Raw genomic sequence first — 16,174 nt, 5'->3', positions numbered from 1 at the left:
ATCCCCTGGTCTCTACTACTTTTGAAAGATGATAGGCAGCAGCCTACATCAGCCAACTCTCTCAGCACCCTTAGGTGCAGTTGAGCTGGTCCAATGGATGTGTATTAATCAAGTTCTCTCAGGTACCTCCCAACTCATATGCGCTCAGCCAGCCCTTGTTCTTGTTGGAGACTTCAACCTACCAGATGTTTGCTGGAAATATAACACAGCAGAGAGCAGGCAGGCTAGGAGGTTCCTCCAGTGTATGGAAAATAACTTCCTGACACAACTCGTAGGTGAGCCTACCAGGGGAGGTGCCTCGCTAGAGGCACAAAGAAAGAGGGGCTAGTGGGAGATGTGGAGGTCAGAGGCCATCTTGGGCTTAGCAATCATGAAATGGTTAAGTTTTCAATTCTTAGTTAGGTAAGGAAGGGGGTTAGCAAAACCTCCACCTTGGACTTCTGGAGGGCGGACTTTAGCCTGTTCAGAACGCTGGTTGGGAGAGTCCCTTGGGAGATAATCCTGCGGGGCCAAGGGGTCCAGGAAAGCTGGACGCTCTTCAGGAAGGAAATTCTAAAGGTCCAGGAGCAGGCTGTCCCCATGAGGCACAAAATTAAAGGGCAGGGAAAATGGCCAGCCTGGATAAACAAAGAGACTTAAGGAAAAAAGGAGGGTTTACCACCTTTGGATGAGGGGACAGGCAACTCAGGAGAAGTACAGAGATCTTGTTAGGTTTTACAGAGAAAAAATTAAGAAGGCACAAGCCCAGCTAGAACTCATCCTGGCCATTAATATAAGGGACAACAAAAAAAGTTTCTATAAATACGTCAACAAAAAGAGAGTCAGGGAGAATGTCCATCCCTTACTGGATGTGGGGGGAAACATTGCAACCAAGGACAAGGAGAACGCTGAGATACTTAATTCCTTCTTTGCCTCTGTCTTTAATTGTCAGACCAGCTACCCCCAGGGCATTCAGCCTCCTGGGCTGGAAGATAAGGATGGTGAGCAGAACAACTCCCCTGTAATCCAGGAGGAAGTAGTTAATGATTTGCTTATGCACCTGGACACGCATAAGTCTATGGGGCCGGATGGAATTCACCCAAGGGTACTCAGCGAGCTGGTGGGAGAGCTCACCAAGCCTCTCTCCATCATCTATCAACAATCCTGGTCAACAGGAGAGGTACCAGATGACTGGAGAGTGGCCAATGTGACGCCCATCTACAAGAAGGGCCGGAAGGAGGATCCGGGAAACTACAGGCCTGTCAGCCTGACCTCGGTACCGGGAAAGATCACGGAGAGTATCATCTTGGGAGAGCTCTCACAGCAAGTGCAGGGCAGGCAAGGGATGAGGGCCAGCCAGCATGGGATTATGAAAGGGAGGTCCTGCTTAACCAACTTGATCTCTTTCTATGACCATGTGACGCACTTTCTCAATGAGGGGAAGGCTGTGGACGTTGTCTACCTGGATTTTGGTAAGGCTTTGACACCATCCCGCACAGTGAAACTGGTGAATCATGGCAAAGACAAGTGTACTCTTCACTGGATAAAAAACTGGCTGGATGGCCATGCCCAGTGAGTTGTGATTAATGGGGCGAAATCCAGTTGGCGACTGGTCACCAGTGCTGTCCCCCAGGGCTCAGTTTTGGGGCCAGTCTTGTTTAATATCTTTATTAATGATCTAGATAAGGGGATTGAGTGCACCCTCAGTAAGTTTGCAGATGACACCAAACTAGGTGGGAGTGTTGATCTGCTTGAGGGTCGGAAGGCTCTACAGAGGGACCTGGACAGACTGGATCAATGGGCCAAGGCCAATGGGATGAGGTTTAATAAGGCCAAGTGCCGGGTCCTGCATTTTGGTCACAACAACCCCAGGCAACACTACAGGCTTGGGGAAGAGTGGCTGGAAAGCTGTCCAGCAGAAAAGGACCCAGGAGTGTTGGTGGACAGCTGGCTTAACATGAGCTAGCAGTGTGCCCAGGTGGCCAAGAAGGCCAACAGCATCCTGGCTTGTATCAGGAATAGTGTGGCCAGCAGGAGTAGGGGAGTCATTGTGCCTCTGTCCTCAGCACTGGTGAGGCCTCACCTTGAGTACTGTGTTCAGTTGTGGGCCCCTCACTACAGGAAGGACATTGAAGTGCTGGAGCGTGTCCAGAGGAGAGCCACCAGCTGGTTAGGGGTCTAGAGAACAAGTCATACAAGGAGAGGCTGAGGGAACTGGGCATGTTTAGTTTGGAGGAGGCTGAGGGGAGATCTCATTGCCCTCTACAACTACCTGAAAGGAGGTTGTAGAGAGGTGGGTGTCAGCCTCTTCTCCCAAGTGAATAATGACAGGACCAGAGGAAATGGTCTGAAGTTGAGGCAGGGGAGGTTTAGATTAGGTATTAGGAAGAATTACTTTACTGAGAGGGTGGTCAGGCACTGGAACAGCCTGCCCAGGGAGGTGGTGGAGTCACCATCCCTGGAGGTATTTAAGAAACATGTAGACATGGCTCTTCAAGGCATGGTCTAGTGCCTGAGATCATTGGTTTGTGGGTGGGTGTGATGTGGTGGTGTGTTGTGTTTTGTGGGGTGTTTTTGGTTTTGTTTTTTTTAAGGTGGGACTCAATCTCAGAGGTCCCTTCCAACCATGGCGATTCTGTGATTCTCAGTATTTCTCCTTGAACTTCTGTCTCTAGGCACAAATGCCTGGGGGAATCTTGTTGGAGAAGAACAGAGGCAAAGACAACATTCAGTACTTCTGCTGTATCTATTACCTGCTGTCACTAATTCATCATTCCCTGTAAGCAACAGGCCCCCATTTTCCTTGTTCAGCCTTTTACTACTGAAATAGTGCAAGAAACTCTTAATACCTGTCATCACTTGCAACTGATACAGTAGGTATCTGTAGCCACTGGTAGGTTGGTTAACACCATCCTTCAGTGCCCAATGTCTTTGAACTCCTCCTTTGTAGCTTTCACTGTTTCCACCTCCTGAATACTGTTCTCCACCCCAGCACTACACTGGAGTTTGGTGATTACTTCCATTTAGCCAAGCTGGTCTCCTGATATATCCACTTGTTTCCCTGCACATCAGGGTGGACCATATTTGGGCTTGGAGGAAGCTGTCTTTAAGACTTGATAATATTTCTGAGCTCTTTTATCCTTTGTTTGCGAACAGCATATCTAGCTATGTGTCACTCCCGGTTGGCTCAGAGAATACCCATCTCAAGAATTCACCTCTGTCACACTCTAGACACCACCTTGACCCGGAAACACCAACACTACTTATTCCCTGGAATCACATGGCCATGATGCTCCTTTCTCTCTTCAGCGAGGAAGACAGACACATAAAAAAATTATTCTGATTGTTTTCATTGAAAGTATGGGTAACAACAATTTTCAAGAATTTATCCAATATCACAAGCTCTACTTTTGACAACTTGAAAATTATTAAATCAGTTTAGTACACACTAGATTTTCTTCTCTGAGTATCAACAAACCATTCGCAGTCCCGGGAATCCTATAATCCTTTCATCATAACCAGTCCAAAGCCCTTAATTTATAAGAACTTTATTTCCCATGTTAACAGATCTGAATTAAGCTCTTCGCAAAGGATTTCCATCAGCACAACAATCACCAAAACCATTGAATCATTAGTGGAGGAAAAAAGATGTTTCTGGGCAAGATGTTGATTAGATGTTTACTACATTGAACATACCAGAAGGTCACGTACTTTGATAGAGTAAAAGAGCACAACATTGTAAGTGTTCATTAGCCATGTAAATAAAAAGAACTCACTAACTACATATGTATATATCAAACACTTTGATACCATGTTTGTGACATTTCTTATGGGAATTTAAAAAGGACTTGCCAATTTCCACCAGCAAACAAGACTAAAATTTTAAAAATTATTTAAATAAAAGATGCAATATTTTGTACATTGTATTATATTGTTTTGATTTTCATTTTATCATAACAGTGAAAATAACTTCTTAATATATTTTATGCAAAATAAGGCCTCTCACAGAGTGGAGCCCTCTGGAGGCTAGGACACAATTTATCCGAAACTGCAGCTGAAGTTTTAAAGTGTTCTTCCAAAACAACAAATATCAAGTCTACTGCAACCAAATTACAGGTAAGTAAATTACACATTCAGAAAAAAAAAAAAATCTGTGAATGATAATACTTTTAATCTTTTATTATTTCATATATATATGTTTTATTTTAAAATACAGTATCTTTTATTTTTTAATGATTACATTTTAAGATGACTATTTGAAGTCAGATTCCTGCTTTGCAACATCAATTTTTAAAAAGCTGTGGGTCTTAAGTGAAGGAATGTAAATGAATGCAAGTCCCCACTGGTAGATTTGAATATATAACTTGTTATTTAAAGAAAATAACTTGTAGTGCAAATGTCTGGAGAAGTTAATTCTGAAATAACATCCAGAAGTCCATTCCATTTCGTACCTTTATTCTGGCATTATTGCCGGATTTTTCTGTTTCCCATTGTGCCTCCTGCTTCCTCAGTTTCTCCAGGTCATTTAGCAGGTCAGCACAGCATGTATTTAATCCCTTATTTTCCTCCTCCAGGTGTTTTATAACCAGTCTGTTTTGCTCTTCCTTCTTCTGTGCACACTCCTCAGTGTCCTGTAGAACAGTACCACAAGGGCCGATAAACAAAAAAAGTGAGAACTAATCAGCAAATATAAACTGTGCAGTTTTACCCTCACAGCAGCTTCTTCTATATTTGATGGCCAAGGTCACCTGTGTACTTTTATTGGCCTCTTTCATGCAGGTGGAAGGGTCATATTTTTTAGCTGGATGACAGCTTTGATGAGTACACATTTGCAAAGAGCCCATTAATTGATCAAGCTGCCTTTGATGCTGTCCCCAGCTATTTTTGAGACCCACACAGACATATCCTCCCAGACCTCGGCTTTATCAATTAATAATGCCAGTCCCATCAGAATCTAATTACAAGAAGCCACATCTTCACACTCCTACTTTCTTTGCTCCATTTCCATCATTAACTATTTATCTGAAAGTTATAAAGCTTGGATTCTTGGCTTTAAAGCATCTTCCTCAGAGTTGGTATGTGAGAAAACAGTAAGGTATAGCAAGGCCTAAGGCAATTTTTTCTCCAAGCTTGTCACTTTCTGTGCCACAAAGGCTGACATTGCTTAAAGAACTACTTCAAAGCCATAGTCTTATGAAACTATGTACAAGTCAATATACCTTAAGTTCTTGGCTTTTATCTTTAAATTTCTGGTTCAAGTTACAGAATTCATTCTTCAAACGGGCATTTTCCTCATCCACAGCATTTTTTCTCTGTATTAAGTTGTTTATCTCCTGCTGCTGTCCTGTGACTGTCTATTAAAAAAAAAAAAATCTCTTAATAGACAAAAAGCAATTGTAAAAGAGGATGCATGTACTGGATTTTAGATCTGTGCATTTTAGACCTATGAAACATAACAATCTGATATATGTAGTTATATAGCATTATTTTCATTCCATTAGTACTTTAATCGTAGTCGAAACTGCATGACTATATGACACAGCAATGTAAACGAGGAACTGAATATCTTGCTGCCACTACACAAAAGAGCCCATAAATGCAGAACTGAATGAAAATTATTCGGTCAAGCTTAGACAAAGACAGTCACTTGCAGAAGTTATATTTGTGCTTACAGATTAAGTATACATAAGAGTACTATTTCACGTACACTTTTAGCATACCAAAAAGCAAGCCAAATAGAGTTCAAAATAGTCCAAAATTTGTGAAGATAATAAGAAATAAATATTGAAGCAACCAAAAAGATTATCACACAAAATACTTGTAAAAAGGGAATTAAGTCTAACTGAATTTGCAGCTCAAGGAAAGTAATATAACCCTCTTCAATACAGACAACATTTTAGTATACCCACACATAGTAGAATCTCACTGCAACCAAAAAAAAACAACTTCAACTTTCTCTGTAAGCTACTTGCATTCTATTCTTACAATGTTTGCTAAAAACACCCTCACTCTTAAATGCATATTAGAACTCTGCATTTTTCTTCAGGTGGCTGTTTTAATTCCATGCAGTGTTTTGTTCCTTTGTCCCAAAATGCCATTCCTCTAAAACATTTTCCGATCAGTAACACTGTACCTATAGCAAGAAACAGACAAAACTTTTACCTCAGCACAAAAATGCAACTCCTTTGCTTTCAAAATACAGGGTAAATGAAACGTGTTGAGGAACATAAAAATTTATCAACAAGAGGATATACCTTTAGATTATCATTCTACAACACTGCTGATAACATGCATAAGGGTTTTTCAACCTCCATATGGTTAAATCTGGTTCACATGTATGTCAGACATGAAAATGAATGAAAACGTTCCGCGAAAAAAACATATAAAACAATAAATTTGAAGTCACAGTCAACAACCATTGATTTTACACCTACAGGTAACAATTAGGGCAAAAAAAGTAACTATGCCACCACTGAAGTGGAAGTAACTCGCTCACAAGAAGAAAAGAGCAGCCCTGCATAGGAAGGCAGCTGTGCAGGAGGGGTAAGCAGGGCTTGCACAGCATGTTGAACAATGTCAGAGCACCCACACTGCACGAGGAAACTGCCCACAAAGAGATAACCCCAGAAGGATGCAGTAATTTGGAGAGCCTGAGTAGCAGCCCGAGTACCAGCTCCCCCTCAAGATATGCATGATCCTCTCATTATTCTGCACAGTTACTGAGCACAAAGTAAACCTTCTCTGCCCTTTCTGCTGCACTGTGTTGTAGGACTTGACAACTAGCTTAATAGCCAATAAACGATCTTTTTCAGTATTACCGGAGTTAAGTCACATAAAAAGCGTTTATCTGATTTCACATATCTGATTATAAGACTAAGGTTGGCAGAAATAATTTCTTTATGAATTATCATTTAAACCACTAGTGAGCTACCGCAACAGTAAGGCATGCGAGAAGTATGTTTGAAGATGTGCAGTGAAATTAATCCATGTATTTTGCAAATATCTCAGTCATTAAAAATATACATGACTATTTCTTCCTGTAGATTCCATCTTTCCCTCCTTGTTTCTTTTTTTCCTTTTTAACAAAGAACTTTGACATATCTTTTTCCAAATTACTTTGAATGTCTGCTTCTCCTCTGTAGACTTCTTCACTTTTTCTACACATCACATTCCCACCTTCCTTGCAAATATTTCTATTGTTCTATTTCTTCTCCTCCCACTATCTCCAAATCTTTTCTATATATTGTTTCCTCATATTTAGTAAATTTATTTTATCCCTCTGACCACTACTTCTATCTACACAGTTACAAATACAGTAACTTTTCTTACAAAATAAAAAAAAACACCACCATACCACACTACATAGCAAAAAATACGTCCAAGCAAGAACAAATCCTGCAACCACTTCAACATATGAGAAAGGTAATGTGATACAGCTAAATTGCATAGCAAATATTGAAAACAAACAACCAGGAACAGAGAATGTTTAGTAAATAGTGCAGAGAGGCATGAAAGATGCTTTTTCCTCACACTAAACATTTCACTTTATCAAAAAAAAATAATTATCTTTGTTCTACCTCACACTCAATAGCAGTCACAATAGAATTCAAAGAATATACAAAATTTGGTACTTTCTAACAGTGGTCTGAAAAAAACGGAAAAGAAAGTGAATGTGAGGAGAATGGAAAAATGACAACAAAAATAGAGAGAAGTGAAAGAAAATACAGAAATCACGTATTCTCATATATTAAATCCCCTAGAGAGACTCATTCTACAGCACTGGCACTTTTAACATATTCCAGTCAAAGTTTGCCTAAGATTATAGATTCATAATCATTCTTATATTTCCTCCAAAGAAAAAATTAACCTGATTTTCATAGTCAGAAATTTATAAGAAATTTTTCTGAGACATAACCCAGTGCATAAACCCTCTCAGCCTAGTTTGCTATCAGCAGACATCGAGGAAGGGATAATGAAATTAAGAAACCTCCTCTTAATGTAGGACTCCCCTCTTTTATATTTTAAACCTACCAGACACCAGGCTCAATTTTCACTATTCAAAGAGCAAAATATTTGCTCTTCAGAGATATTATTATGGTTACAAGAACAAATTGTTGCTGGCAGAGATGATTTAGTTGCATCTTTAAAAAGGTATGATTCCACATTACCATGGAAAGCATCAGTTATTTTGTTTGCCTCCCTCCCACTCTGCAGGGTCCTCATAGAATTTGAGTAAGCAGGTCCTTTGAGTCTTTCTTCCAGCTCATTACTACTTGTTTAACATTTATCAAGACAAAGTCTGTATTTGAAGAACACCCTTAGAAATTCTACCTATCTGGAAGAGTCTACTGGCTCTAACAAAGCTAAAAATTCACAAAAACACGCTCTCACAAAATTTCAAAGGGCAGCTCCAGCTCTTTAAGCCATCTACTTTTTGAATACACAAGCTACATCATGTTACTAAGTTTTATTATACACTGAGCAGAAACTTGTAATCATATGTGCATTTGTGAAGTGAAATCAAAGATCCTTCCGTCCTTTTTGGAGCGGGAAGTTTTCCAGCAATTTGGAGGATGAATGGAGACATGAAGGTACAAAAATGCAACTAGCTATTTCTAACGTTTGTTTCTGTATTGCTGAGACGAAATTTTAAACATTTTCAAATAAGATACTTACTTTGCACTTTGCAGGATAATCAGACAGATTATCCTGAATCAGACTTGCACACTAATTACTTATTCCCACAACTGACCCACTTAAGGCTCTAAATCAATCAAAAGGCAAATATGCCACATCAATCACTGAGCAGCAAACTCACCTGAGTAGTCTACAAAGTAATCTGCTGCAGCAGTAGTGAAATGATATTTAGGTAACTTATACCTGCGGAAAAAATCCTGTTACGTATCAAAGCATTTTTCTTTGGTACCACTTGGTATGTTCTTATCCTTTCCTCTAAATGAATTGAACTTTTACTCACATATCTGCTCATTTCACATGCTTTTAAAGTAGGGAAAAAAATCCAGGAGTATTACTTGGGAGCCATGACTGGGTAGAAATAAGGGTCATAAAGAAGAATTTCTGAGATACAGACAATTAAGTAAATTATCATCTGCCTTTGCCTGTGCAGCTGTTTTTGCACTTTGCTTCCTCAACCTACCAATTACCTTGCATTACAGGAGGAAGACAGTAAAGACTGATTCTTACAGCAGAGAATACAAGCAGTGTTCCTAAAAGACTACCCTACCCTGCTAGGCAAATATAACAGCAGAAAAAAAACCCCATACCTGATCAACACATGGGGCAATCTCCCACATGAGGTTATTTTGACAGACTTCACCACATAAAAACCACTTATCAGGAATTTATCCATTCCCACAGTATCTATTGTTTTTGTCTAGAAACCACAAAAGACAGGCTAATGCTACACAAGAACAATCTCAACTTACATTTTGCGTTGAGCGCAGTTGTACTTATTTGAATACAACAGGACAAAAGCAACATTCAATGGGCTTTTGACAGTTTGGTACTAAAGAACTATTAAAAAACTCATAACTAAAACAGCTAGAGTACAGTTCCAAAGATTTTTCCATAGATGGACTGCCAAATACAAGAGAAAAAGCTATTCTAGAAGTGAATTTGCTGTAATAAAAACCAAAGGAATCTTATTTTACCCTTTTGTTTAGCTGGGAAGAATCAAAGACTATCCCTTGTATACTGCTGGAGCCCGGAATGCTCCAGGCAACAGTAGGTACAAAGAAAGAAACACTGTGACCTGGTGAAGCAGGTCTTTTGATGTTAAAGAGGACTGTCATTCCAGAATTCATTTTTATCCTTTCCCATGGCATCTCTTTAGCTAAAACACAATACTTTTTTTTTTCTTTTTACTTCCCTAATAATGTCAAATTGTTTGCTGGTAAAAACTACTTCTTTTTAAAATACCTTCAAATCAATCTGCAGAGGAAGCAAAATCACTTGCTAATTCGATCAAGAAAATGAGCTACAAAAACTATGGATCAAAACTGAAGCGGGAAAATAGTCCTTTTTTGTCTTAGCTCTTAACACCTCAGAATCTTTTCATGGTAGTAGGATATTATAATTATCTGTCAATATATCATGTGACTAGATATATAAAAAGTTTTTAATTCAACTTCTTATTTATCCAGTGTGATTTTTAGATAGTATACGACTGTATGGAGACAGTGAAAGTAGCAACAAAAACTTAACTCGTTAATGCTAGCAGTCTGTTTCCAAAAAGAGTATGAGTTAGGATACAACTACCAGGAGCTGTATACTGTTTGATGTTGCAGACATCAACACTAAACTTCCAGTCTTCAGTGCAAGATTTTTAAATCTGCTACATAAAACGGCATGCAGAAAGGAATATGAAGCAACAGTTTTCCTAAGTGTTGGATTAAGTGTTCACTAGATTCTTACATTTTTGGAGTGGAGGGGTAAAGAAAAAAAAAACCAACAATAACACTCTGCAGTGGATTCTGCAGTTTGAAATTTGATCAGACTGCATTACTGAATCACTATTGCATATCTGCCTCTATACAGGTTCATAAAATGTAGATAAAAGCTGGTTTTACTTCATGTTAAGAACTTAACACTCAAATATCTACTGCTGCTAACAATACTGAAATGCAGCAACTCACCTCGTTTCTGTCATTGGCTGCTGAAGCACTTCACAAAAAAAACTCAAGTCTCTGCAGCACAATATCAAAGGTGTCCACCCATTACTGTAGTGAAGGGACATGCATTCAATTTCCACTACCAAAAGGATCAGGGTAACAAATAAACATTATATTCTCTGCTTTCTTCATCCCGTTCTTTACCAAGAGCTTTCACTATGCAGCAATACGCTTATATAATACATAAAAAAATAAAAATGAACACAAAGTAACTGAAACTGATGAAAAATTGAAGCATTTTCCCCCAAGCAGTGACTTTTAATGGAATCTGGACATCTTAAGCAGAAAAAAAAAAATTATTAATGAAATTATTTTATTACAACTTAAATGTGCAGATATCAGTCTTTTTTTTCATACTTCTTTTCCTCAAAATTTCTACTTCAACATTTACACACTTCTCTCCCTGTCATCATCTCATTTTCCCCACAAAGTAGTTGAGGTTGACTTACTACACTCCTAACTTTGTCCCCTCCCGTCCAACCTTCCTTTTTTTCTAGCAGGAACTGAACAGTAAGTAGGCACCACTAAAGATGTGCCAGTAGCATTTCATAGTTTTCCTTGATTTAGCTTTCTCAAATTTATCTTTAGATTTTTTTCAACTTTATTAATCCTTCTGGTCCTAAACCTGAACACTTATACATGTTTAACAAATAACATTCCCAGTCATATTCTCATATTTCTCCCAAATAAAGAAAAACACAGAAGAGAACAAAAAATAAAAGGAACAAAAGAAATGCACTCTCTTTCATCTCATGACTATTCATTAGATTCTTTAATTATTTTCAGATGTAGGATGAACAGAAGTTCTATGTAAATAATTCATGAAAAGGTAACCATATGTCGTAGAAGTCATCTGCTGCATTTTGCAGACTGTATGGTGTCCTTTCATAGTCAAAATGACACTAGCTAGCTACGATATAAAACACAAGTTATCCTTAAATCCATATTGCTTCAAAAAGAAAATGCCAACAGTGCTACCTTACTCTATAGTATCCTTCCAAAGGATGCCTGTATTCACAGTTAACTATTCAACTTAGAACCAGACTCCTAACAAGAAGAAAAAACAACTGACATACAATGGATTAAAATGTAACTGATGCAACAATATTATGAATATATCCTATTATTAATTCCTATTTTTCACACCTGTCTTTATGCTATAACAATTTTAAATAAATAAAAAACCACAAGCGCAAAGAGAGAGGGGAACTGAAGTGGGGGATCTCACTTGATTTTCATACTACCAGAAAGTTTTTTTGTTCTTCCTTATCCCATCCCATGCTTTCCAGGACTCTTTGAGATTAAACAATTTAAATAATTGTTTCTGACAAAAAGAAGTATGAAGCTGCAAGCAGGCATCTGCAAATCCATTCCCAGAATTAATGACAATTTTTGAACACCTATTTCTATCCATAACAGATGTGAAATAAAACATGGTAACTTTAAGACAGATAGAAGGAAAAACAGTCTTAGAACATCATCCCTTCAAATGTGCTTGCTGACTATTTATGTGCTGGATAAAAAGGGCAGGGCTTTTTTGCAGGAGAAATAGAAGAAAATTAAGAGACTTAAAAGCTCTTTTGTTAAGAGGATCAAGTAAAACGGTTCTACAGAGAAGCAAACCAGCAGCTGACTTCATCCTGCAGGTAGAGAATATGTACTTATCCCTCTAACAGTAGTTGGTCTTGCTCCTCAATTCTCACCTGACTCATAGATCAAGGGAGGGTCAAACAGTATAATCTATGATAAACACCATGCTCCTTATTGCCCTCTTTGGACTTGTCTGATGTGATTAATTTGGTGTCTTCAGCAAAGTCTGTTGTCTTAATCGAACCACCTGACAGAATTTCTTAGTATTTGAACACACGGTGGAAATAAACTGTGACTTTATGTAGTGTGCCAGTCAGTCTTAAAACTCCAGTACCTCACTTTCACTAGCAGCAAAGGAACCAGCTTTGGCCAGCAATCTGTGAAGTAGGTCACATCACTGACAAAACTTGTTTAGGATGTGCACCATTTCATTCCTCTCAAGCTGCTCCTTACAACTACACTGCAGCACGTTCCTTCTCTCATCCACTAAAAACAAAGCTCTACTATTCTTTTCACTTCTTACAAATCCTACAACCCTTCGTATCCCTTTCTGCTGGTTTCTTCTGCTGCACAGGCACAGTGCAAGCTAGCGTTGACAGCAGCTACATTGACAAAGGAGCCAAATACTGCTTCTGGCACATGCACAATAGGTTTGCCATGTCTGAAACAAGGAATGCAGAAGCTCCTTATCCTGTGAGGGGGCAATACTTTGAGGCAGCTTTTCACAAAAACACACCTCTAATTTGGAAATGAGACAGCACTACCAAAACAGAAAAGCTGTAGCATCATAATAAATGCAGCACCTCTCCAGCATAGCATGTATTGCAGTAATGCACCTGCTAGATTTAGAGATTACCTGTCCCTTTTCCTCTAATGAGGATATGGCAGCTCTCAAGATAACTACAGTGAACACTGACAATATAATCTGACAATCTTGCCACAGCTCTAACACAACCTTAACCATCAGCTTCTTTAAATAAATCCCATTTCCTCTTTTGTCTAGTGATTCTCTGCAGTAGGACATACCAGATTGTCCACAGGACCTATAACACAGTGCCGTAAAGCGGCACTATCCAATACATTCATACCTTCTCCTCTCCTTCCTCTCTTCTTAGCAGCTACATTTTGAAACTATGGAATGCAGCAGCCCAGCCCTCTAGTCAGCCAACAGAAAATCCAAAGTATCTTCTTACCTCTATTCTATCTACTAATTCCAAATCAAAACCAACAATCTGATAGGAAATGAGTTTTTTCTCTTCTCTTCATTGAAGAGCACAATCTTGATGGAACTAGGGGTTGCGTTCTTTCCTATACTTTCCTCCTCAGCAAGGCCTATATAAGGTCCTCAGAGTGAGTTAGCCTGTCTCTGGGAGTGTACATGACTCTGTGAGATCTGCAGGAAATGATACCTACTAGCATCTACTCCTGACACAGCAATATTTCATTACACTCACATACATCAACGCTGCCAGATCAGGTGTAGTAAATAACGAACAGCTGTTGCTATGATCAACTTTTCTGACAAGCTCCTTCCTAAATGTGGTCAGCAGATTCGTAAGGGCAGAACCTAATCTCAAAGGGCACTGCGTGCTTCTTTTCTGCTACCTGATCCCTAAGGAACACCAGTTTTCTTGAACTTGAGAAATTCAAGTAAGAAACCATGATATATGAAAAGTTTCCTCATCAACAATGTCCTTAAAGGGGGAATAAAATCAAGCTTCACCTTCTTAAAACTATACTGACTTTACAATTAAAAAACTACGTCACTACATCAACCAGATAATATATTGAACACAGTTAAAATGTTCATCTCTTCTGCAGTAAAAAACAGTTTCCGACACCTTTAGAAACCATTTATATCTCAAGAAAAAAGCTTATCCTATTGTAACACTAATTGGCTACACAATAACTATTCTTACCTGGATTGAAAATTTTCCCAAATTACACCCCAGCTTCCCTAAGGATAAATGAGATCATAAAGATAACCTCCCTCTTCTTTCCAGGATTGAAAGTTGAGCTCTGATAACAACAATATTGAGCATTTCAAACCAGTGGAATAGGCAGAGGACAACAAACATCACATTTCTTTACTGCACTTTTCCCTGTCTAATCCAAATGCAGCTGTTATTCCAGGCTATCTTTGTAGAAACACCACTGAGAACACAAAGGCTGAGTAATAAAGATCCAGAAGCTTTAGGCAACTTCAGGTGTGGCTACACAGGCAAAATAAAGAAAAGGTGAAGGGCGGATTTACAGCTCATCTGTATGAACACCCAATATAGATTTCTTTTGCGGATTAAGTATGAAAACTTCCTCAAAATGGAGTAAGCTACCTCACAGAAACACATTTTCAACTTGTAGAGAAAGTATTCCTACTGGGAATTCACACAAAAGTTCTAATGAGCTGTAAAGGTACACTGTAATTTACAGCTTATTACTTTCTTCAGAGAAACAAGCCCACAGGTATTAGCCATAGTCATCATAACACCTACCTCAGGTAGTCTTCTATCAATAAATCAGAATCAGCAACTTTCAGCTATTTGAAAAATAAACATTTTCCTCCCGATCTTTCTGACTCATACCAGCTCCTTAACAAGATTTCTTTCTCTTAATTTTATGAGAAAACTAGCCAGGAGATGGCAAGCAGAAAGGGCAACAACATGGTAATTCACTGATGCAGTTCAAAGGAGCTACACAGACAGGTTTCACCACTGAAGGCTGACCCCTCTTCCAAGGTGCAACTTCAGTAAAATGATCTTTTTAAAGAAAACAGGTGTCCTCAAATATTCTTCGCTTGCAGTACCTATAAATCTCATTCATTGGAGAAACTTTTTTTTTTGCAAAGAGTTTATAAACTTTGCATAATCTCATCACTACTGACACATTCATCCAAACACCCTATTACCGAAATTATCCTCATGTCCCTCATTACACAAGAATAATCAAGGTTATATGCTACTGGAAATAAAGTGTTTAGATGGCAATAATGTGTGTGTACATTTGTCTTAATTTAATAACAGCATTTTATTACAAAGAAAAATACAATCAGATGAAGGTACAAAAGTTAAGAAAAATTTATTAGTGTTAATTAATGCTTGAAGGTAGAATTATGCTTCTTTCAATTGGACCCATTAAAGGGGCTTTAATATAGATTTGCACAGCAAGCTGAAGATTTTCAAGTGCAGATAATGAGGCAAGCTAGTACTATTTTAACCCCTCTGGAGTATAATCAGTTGATAAGGTTTTGAAACGTTACAAGGTCTAGGACAAAAAGATTAGCTTTAGTTCCTCCAGATCAAAATTGAAACCCAATTAATTAACAATGTTATAGAAGACAGAGAAGGTTTACTGCTAGTTTTACAGATCTTTAATTTCATCTTTTAAGGAAAACCAGTGAAGATATTTTATCTATTGCATGAATAGCAGAAGACAGAGTACCCTATTCTGGCATTACCCTCTAAACTAATTGTTTCAATTTAAAAAATTTAATGCATTTTCCCCAAAGCCTGACCCTATTTAAAAAATAAAAAAAAAAAAAAACCACACCAGTGATTTATTTGAGACATACACAGATATTATAAACTAAATACACCAGGTGGAAAATGTTTCTAAAGAAAAGGGAGAACAAAAAAAGGGTATCTGCAGCAGTCAACCTTCAGAAGAAGAGTAATTAAAATTCTAGGGCAGTGAGTTATCCATTTAAAGGCAGCAGTTAGAAATGCTTTTCCTTGAAACACACAGAGAAATTATGTATATATGGCAAGGATACTTCACCACTGAGAAAAAGAGTTTTGAGCCACTGTGTAAACCAAAAGTGACAGTAGTAAGATTTGTACAGGAATATAGCCACCAGCCTCAAAGAAGTAAGATTTTTACCACATAGCATTGAGAATAAATATGTATATGCCAGAGGA

General features: G+C 38.3%; 1 protein-coding gene across 5 annotated transcripts in view; it reads right to left on the bottom strand.

Annotated features, from left to right (window-relative positions):
- Positions 1-16,174, bottom strand: part of CNTLN (centlein) — a 191,034-nt gene that overhangs the window by 142,008 nt on the left and 32,852 nt on the right. For all 5 annotated transcript variants that reach the window (XM_014952616.1, XM_014952619.1, XM_014952617.1 and 2 more), the window contains 2 exons: positions 5,199-5,333; positions 4,431-4,610 (listed from right to left, as the gene is read on the bottom strand). In XM_014952616.1, coding sequence (XP_014808102.1) covers positions 4,431-4,610; positions 5,199-5,333 — 315 coding nt within the window. The remainder of the gene's footprint in view (positions 1-4,430; positions 4,611-5,198; positions 5,334-16,174) is intronic.

This window comes from Calidris pugnax, unplaced genomic scaffold (genome assembly GCF_001431845.1).
Source record: "Calidris pugnax isolate Ruff unplaced genomic scaffold, ASM143184v1 scaffold208, whole genome shotgun sequence".
In the NCBI taxonomy this organism is placed as follows: Eukaryota; Metazoa; Chordata; class Aves; order Charadriiformes; family Scolopacidae; genus Calidris; species Calidris pugnax.
This window is presented reverse-complemented; position numbering and strand designations above follow the sequence as displayed.